We start from the raw sequence: 7,323 nt of genomic DNA on the forward strand, positions 1-7,323 counted from the left end.
CTTTAGTGCTGTCTTCCTTCTACTGTCTTCAGTAAAATTAGGAGAATGCATAGTTTAATTTTAAAATGTTTTTTTTTCAGTTTAAAATTATTCCATAAAATCTGGTAAATCAGGCAGCCTGACGACGTTATTCATATCCTGTATATTTTACCTATTTTTGTGAACTGAGTGGCATTCTCACAGAGAAATCTGTTAAAATCCATCTTGTGTCCTTATATTTCCCAAAGCTTTTTATGTATAAAGAGACAACTGTCAGTTCAACTCTTACAGGGTTGAGCCATTAACATGAGCGGATAAACCTGGTTTCACGAAGGCTGTTATGAATTAGGGGGTGCCTGCCCTAGTCAATGGAGTCGACATTACCTGGCTCCATCAACCATTTATTATGGGAGAACAGTGGTCACACCATAGAATTTTCTAATTAAAATTTTTTTTTCATGTTTATTTATTTTTGAGACAGAGAGAGACAGAGCATGAACGGGGGAGGCTCAGAGAGAGGGAGACACAGAATCTGAAGCAGGCTCCAGGCTCTGAGCTGTCAACACAGAGCCGACGCAGGGCTCGAACTCATGGACCGCGAGATCATGACCTGAGCCAAAGTCGGATGCTTAACCGACTGAGCACCCAGGCGCCCCAGCATTTTCTAATTTTTAAAAAGAAACAAAAACTTTCAGATCATGTAAAAGTTGGCAGAGAATCTAAAATATTTAAACTACAGAGTGGGAAAAGGAAGTGAAATATTGGGACCATAAACTTACCATTTCCTAGCCTTGTGTAGCCTATGTTTAGAAAACTGTCATTCATAAATGTGCATCCACATACCCTAAATGAAATGCTAGCAAATCATATACTCTTGGAAGAGAACTAGATTCCTCTTTCAGAGTAGTTCGACTCAATATTTGTATATCCAATGATATGAAGTAGGATTTTGCAAAGAGGAGTAAAGGTGAAATTTGTTAATAATGAATTTGCCATGCTAAAGAAAATAATGCACATATTATTTCTCTCTAGATCATCTGGCTTTGAATAAAACAAGCTCCTTCTGGGCATTGACATTATGGCTTCTTGTGAGTTTGTAGTGGGGATTCTCTTTCTCTTCCAGACTGGAACTGGGCTCCTAGGGAATTCCTTCCTCCTTTATTTCTATTTGTTGACTTTGTTCACTAAACACACTAAGAGACCTACAGACCTAATTCTCAACCATTTGGCCTTAGCCAACTTTCTGATCCTTTTCTCTAGGGGAATCCCTCAGACACTGGCTGCTTTTTGTTTGGACAATTTCCTGGGAGAGGCTATGTGTAAGATTGTCTTTTATACTCACAGGGTGGCCCGAGGGGTTTCTCTCTGCACCACCTGCCTTTTGAGTGGCTTCCAGGCTATTACTATTAGTCTTAACAATGCCAGGTGGGCAGAACTCAAACTGAGAGCTCCTAAGTTTGTTCAACCCTCCTGTTGCCTCTGTTGGATTCTTCATCTCCTGATAAATATTGTCGTGCCAGTGAAAGTGACTCACCCAGGGAGTACTAGAAACATTACAAAAAGGGATTTTGGACTGTGTTCTGTCAAAGGGTCCAATTCATTCATAAGCTCACTCTGTGCATTCCTGTTTACCTTCCTTGATATTTTGTGTTTGGGACCCATGGGTTGGGCCAGTGTCTCCATAGTGCTCTTCCTGCAAAGACATAAGCAGAGAGTCCAATACCTTCACCACACCAGTCTCTCTCCCAGAGCCTCCCGAGAGACCACTGCCACTTTTACTGTCCTGCTTCTAGTGAGCTTGTTTGTTTCCTTTTACTTTCTGTCCTCTATCTTATCACTCTATATGACTTGCTTTGTCAACCCAAGCCTGCAGCTGGTGAACATCGGTACGTTCCTTTCTGCTTGTTTTCCAGCTTCCAGCCCCTATGTGCTCATCAGCCATGAAATTAAAGTCTTTGTCAGTTGTAAAACAAAAATCTCCAAATAGTCCGTTTACAAACAGCTACCCTTCATTCCACAATTTTTTTGAATACAAAATATTCGCAACTGTGAGTCTAACTGTGGACTCATTTAAAATATATCCTGGTTATGTTTCAATGTGAGATTTGTCTCGTGATTTAATTTTCTAAATGCATTTAGTTTCTTGTTGAATATTGCCCTCCAATGTAGCAAAATATGTTCTATTCTCTGCAGAAACTGCATAACCCAAGAAAAATGGGCTCACTTATATTGACACTTGGCTTTACCCTAATGACATGGCAGGACCTATATAATAACCTTAATAGGAGACCCACTGGATACTCTTTGTGCCCTACCACACATGATCTGAATTCGCTTTTAAAGGCCTCATCTTTTAATATGAATCAGCCAAAGGCCAGCAGCCATTTGAAGAAACATTCTACCTTGATAGAAAAACACAGGGATGGGGGTGGGGTGGGGTGGGGGGGAAGTAACATGGAAAAAACAAAGCATATTAAGGAAGTAGAATAAAGTCCTGCAATTTGTAAGTAATATCATTGATGAGATGTGAAATTCCACTGCATGCATGAGGCAAGGATAGGATGCTATTAAAATGAATGACAGAAGACTAAAATGAACTTTTGGGAATCAGGACCATGACAGAAGAAAGTACTCAGGCAGAGGGGTTGGAAGGTAATATGAAGCAACATCTAGGAAATTGGAAGAAGGGGAAAGAACACTGGAAACATTAGGAAAGCGGCAAAAATTTACTGGATGAATAATAGATAGCGCTTGGAGAAAGAAGTGTAAATGTGGAGAGGAGAATAACATCAAAGAAATTCTACAAGATGGTTTGTCACATCCATTAACAGACTAATGAGGCCTATCTGTTTAATGGGAAATGGATCAAAATAAGCCCATATCTAAATTTTAAAATATTGGAGAGACTAATATTCTATAGTTCCATCCATGGCATTGCAAGTGGCAAGATTTCATTCTTTTTTATGGCTGAGTAATATTCCATTGTATGTATTTCACTTATGTGGAATTCAAGAAACAAATGAATATTGGGGGGAAATAAAGAGAGGCAAAGCAAGAAACAGACTTGTAACTATAGAGAACAAATTGATGGTTTGCTTGGGGGGGCAGTGGGCTGGGGATGGGTTAAATGGGGGATGGGTATTAAGGAGGGCACTTGTGATGAACACTGGGTATTATATATGAGTGATGAATCACTAGCTTCTACACCTCAAACTAACATTGCGCTGTATGTGAACTCACTGGAATTTGAATAAAAACTTGGATGAGAAAAAAGTATTGGAGAGAAATAACAACTTCCTAAAGATTCTGGAGAGCAAACAACTGGTCATATCCAAAGGGAGGAAAATCAAAATGGCCTCAGGTTTCTAAAGAGCAACATTGAAAACTGGGATGTGATGGAACACTGCTGTCAAACTTCTGAGATAATGATTTACAAACTCAAAATGGATACCTGTCAAACTAAATTAAAAAAAATTTTTTAACGTTTATTTATTATTGAGAGACAGAGAGAGACAGAGCATGAGTGTGGGAGGGGCAGAAAGAGGGGGAGACACAGAATCCAAAGCAGGCTCCAGGCTCTGAGCTGTCAGCACAGAACCAAATACGGGGCTCGGACTCACAAACCGCCAGACCATGGCCTGAGCTGAAGTAGGACGCTTAACCAACTGAGCCACCCAGGTGCCCCTCAAACTAAGTTTTTTTAATGTTTATTTTTTAGAGAGAGAGAGCACAAGCAAGGGAAGGGCAGAGAGAGAGGGAGACAGAATTCGAACCAGGCTCCAGGCTCTGAGCTGTCAGCACAGAGCCTGACATGGGGCTGCAACCCACAAACCGAGAGATTATGATCTGGGTTGAAGTCCTACACTCAGCCGACTGAGCCACCCAAGCGCCCTGGATGCCTGTCAAACTAAACTCAGGGATGATTTAAAATAAAGGTGTTTTCAGGGGCGCCTGGGTGGCTCAGTCGGTTAAGCGTCCGACTTTGGCTTAGGTCATGATCTCATGGTCCGTGAGTTCGAGCCCCATGTTGGGCTCTGTACTGACAGCTCAGAGCCTGGTCAGATTCTGTGTCTCCCTCTCTCTCTCTGACCCTTCCCTGTTCATGCTCTGTCTCTCTTGGTCTCAAAAATAAATAAATGTTAGAATTTTTTTTTAATTTCCAAAAAAAATAAAGGTATTTTCAGGAAGGCAAGGTCTCAAAATATTCTATTAATGCTTTCCCAGGAATTACTGAAGGCCAAACTCTGTAAAGAAAGTAAGTGAAAAAGGGGGCGCCTGGGTGGCTCAGTGGGTTAAGCGTCTGACCTCGGCTCAGGTCATGATCTCGTGGTGTGTGGGTTCAAGCCTCTCATAGGGCTCTGTGCTGACAACTCAGAGCCTGGAGCCTGCTTCAGATTCTGTGTCTCCCTCTCTCTCTCTGTCCCTCCCCCACTCATGCTCTGTGTCTCTGTCTCTCAAAAAGAAATAAACATTAAACAATTAAAAAAAAGAAAAGAGGGGCGCCTGGGTGGCTCAGTCAGTTAAGCATCCGACTTCAGCTCAGGTCACAATCTCGCAGTCCGTGAGTTCGAGCCCCGCGTCAGGCTCTGGGCTGATGGCTCAGAGCCTGGAGCCTGCTCCCGATTCTGTGTCTCCCTCTCTCTCTGCCCCTCCCCAGTTCATGCTCTGTCTCTCTCTGTCCCAAAAATAAATAAAAACGTTAACCAAAAAAATTAAAAAAAAAAAAAGAAAAGAAAGTAAGGGAAAAAGAAGAAAATATGGATCCCTAGAAACTGGAGCTTCAACAATATGAGGTAATGAGATCTGTTCAGTGGTAGAGAAAGGAAAGCCTAGGTTGACAGCTGTATAGCCAGTCTAGAGATTACATAGTCCAGTTGGTGGCAGAGGAATGTACTAAAGAAGAAAATTAAACTGATAGAATTCCTGATGGGTTCTACTGAAAATTTGGGAATGAATAAAGAGTTTGTACACGGAGAAGCCAAGTATATTAAAACACATGAATTCTAATTTGGGGAAGTTAAGATTGGTGTGAGAATACAAATTGAACATGAAACCTCACATGGCTCAGCGGTTAATAGTCGTAATGTATAAACACTGATGATTTATTTGATCAAAATAGATGTATTTAAGCTAGTGTGGAGGGTTTGTTTGCTTTTCCGTCAAATGAATCTCTAAATGATACACTGGCAAATATTATGGAAATATATTGGGTATGCCCGACTCCCAGGGGCAGTCCTGTGAGCGGGATCGGGGAGCTCCCTGTCTCCCTCTCCACTTCCAGCGGGAAGTCACTAAGGACTAACACCTTTTCATCAGATTTCCTCTGATTTACCCTGAAGTGTATGTGAGAAGGATGTGCATTGCCAAGAGATGTGGAATTAGGTTCCAGACTCCAGCTATTATCTTCCTCTATGAGAATGAGATAAAGGGGGAAAGTTGCCAACGTGTCATGCTAGTCTGAAACTTTTCAAAGTGTTCAGATTGCAACAGAACTGCTGAACAATTATAGGATAATCCATGACACAAGAGTTACCTGGAACAAGTGTCCCTGGGGCAGCTAGAGAAGTTATTCCGTTTTTTCAAGGTCACTTGTGGGGGCAAAGTCTGGCAAAAAAAAAAAAAAAAAAAAAAGTGGAACAAATTCAATGGGAAACAACCCTTGATCCTGAGGAAGACTTGAACAAAGTAGATGGCAAGAGACTTGCCAAAGAAAGAGAATCATGGGGCACCTGGGTGGCTCAGTTGGTTAAATATCCGACTTCGGCTCAGGTCATTATCTCGTGGTTCATGAGTTTGAGCCCCACATCTGTGCTGACAGCCCAGAGCCTGGAGCCTGCTTCAGATTCTGTGTCTCCCTCTCTCTCTGCCCCTCCCCTGCTCGTGTTCTGTCTCTCTCTCTCTCTCAAAAATAACTAAACATGTGAAAACAAACAAGGAAAGAAAGAGCATCATATATGAGCTTTCTGAGAAAAACTAGAAGAAGGATGATTCAAATTTTGTTTATGACATTGAAGTTGAGTTCCCACAGGATGAACAACTGCAGTCTTGTGGCTGGGACACAGAGTAAGCTGATGAATTCTGCTATATAAAAACCTCAAAAAAATATATTGGGCTGGCAGAAAATCTATGTTTATACAAAAAGTGTATGAACGCGGTTCTAGCAAAATCCATTAAAGAACACTAAATGAACGTGTTGGGTCATGTTTGGATTGACCATGTTACTTTTCAAAACTGGGACATGTAGAGTATCTACTCCTTAGATGCATGAGGAAAATAAGGAAAACAAAATATAGGAATCTGCATTTAAGGAGCTTACAATCTTGGGATGAGCACTAGGTGTTGTATGGAAACCAATTTGACAATAAATTATATTTAATAAAAAAAGGAGCTTACAATCTAATTGCAAGATAAGTAAAAAAAAAACTTGTGAAAAGCTAATTAACAGTATTAGGCAGAAAAAATATTACAGCCACATGCTCTTTAAAGATTAAAGAGGGTCACAATATTCAAAGATATAATGTCAGAGAATGACCTAGATTGTAAGGAAGTCATGAAGTAGCAATGGAATAACATTAGCACTTAAATCTAAATCACAAACTTCCTGACTCACCAATCAGATGTGGACTCCAGAGTCCATTCAAAGATTAGTGTTTCCTTACCTGGTTGTAGATAACGTTGTAATTGGGGCATTCTCTGTCTCCTACTTGTGTGTTACCCATAGATACTGCATTTTTCCTCTTATCTCATGTTTGATCTGGGTTTTTTAGTTGTGTTGTTGTTACATTTTGCATTTGTTTGTTGAGGATGTGTTAAGCAATTCAGAATAAAAGAAACCAGTGGTCCTTAAAAAAAAAAAAAGATTAAAGAGGGTCAGATTACCATAGGATAGGACAGTCAGGGAAGACTTTGTCCTTTAGTGGTGAGATCGGACTTTGCCTGATGCTTGAAATGGTAGTATTTGGATAGAAGTTTATATAGAATTCCAGGTGAAGGAAACTGGGAGGGATAAAAAAGGCTGGGGGAGGAAGGTAGTGGTAAAGAGATAGGGATTAGGATATTTTATTTGAGGAACAGTAAGCAAATTACGGTTTGATAAGGTTGGAGGGCATATATGGTTACCAGGGGATTATTCTGTATGCATTATGTCTTTATATGTATTTAGCTCTGTTTGTTATGTAGGTTCCTCATCTATTTGTTATGTATTTAACTCTGGAGTAGAAGAATGCCCTGCAGTTGCAAGTGGGTGTCATTTGATGGACAACAGGGGAAATCTGTGCCCCTGGGATCAGGACATATATGCTAAAGACTTTCTGAAACCCTGAAGCTCTTCCGATACATAGAGGT

The 7,323-nt window shown here is 40.7% G+C and overlaps 1 protein-coding gene and 1 pseudogene across 1 annotated transcript; both read left to right on the forward strand.

The window, feature by feature from the left end:
- The first annotated feature begins 272 nt into the window (after nucleotides 1-272).
- On the forward strand, nucleotides 273-1,966 carry LOC106973629 (vomeronasal type-1 receptor 1). The gene has a single exon (XM_015070704.3). It carries the CDS (start codon nucleotides 1,058-1,060, stop codon nucleotides 1,964-1,966), a length of 909 nt encoding a protein of 302 aa, XP_014926190.1. The 5' UTR covers nucleotides 273-1,057.
- A 3,366-nt stretch (nucleotides 1,967-5,332) lies between these two features.
- LOC106973615 (centrosomal protein of 19 kDa-like) lies at nucleotides 5,333-6,163 on the forward strand (annotated as a pseudogene).
- Nucleotides 6,164-7,323: the final 1,160 nt, after the last annotated feature.

This window comes from Acinonyx jubatus, chromosome E2, assembly GCF_027475565.1.
Source record: "Acinonyx jubatus isolate Ajub_Pintada_27869175 chromosome E2, VMU_Ajub_asm_v1.0, whole genome shotgun sequence".
In the NCBI taxonomy this organism is placed as follows: domain Eukaryota; kingdom Metazoa; phylum Chordata; class Mammalia; order Carnivora; family Felidae; genus Acinonyx; species Acinonyx jubatus.

Bases quoted from the DNA above. Each gene is read 5' to 3' on its own strand.
- LOC106973629 (XM_015070704.3), top strand. From the start codon at position 1,058: ATGGCTTCTTGTGAGTTTGTAGTGGGGATTCTCTTTCTCTTCCAGACT.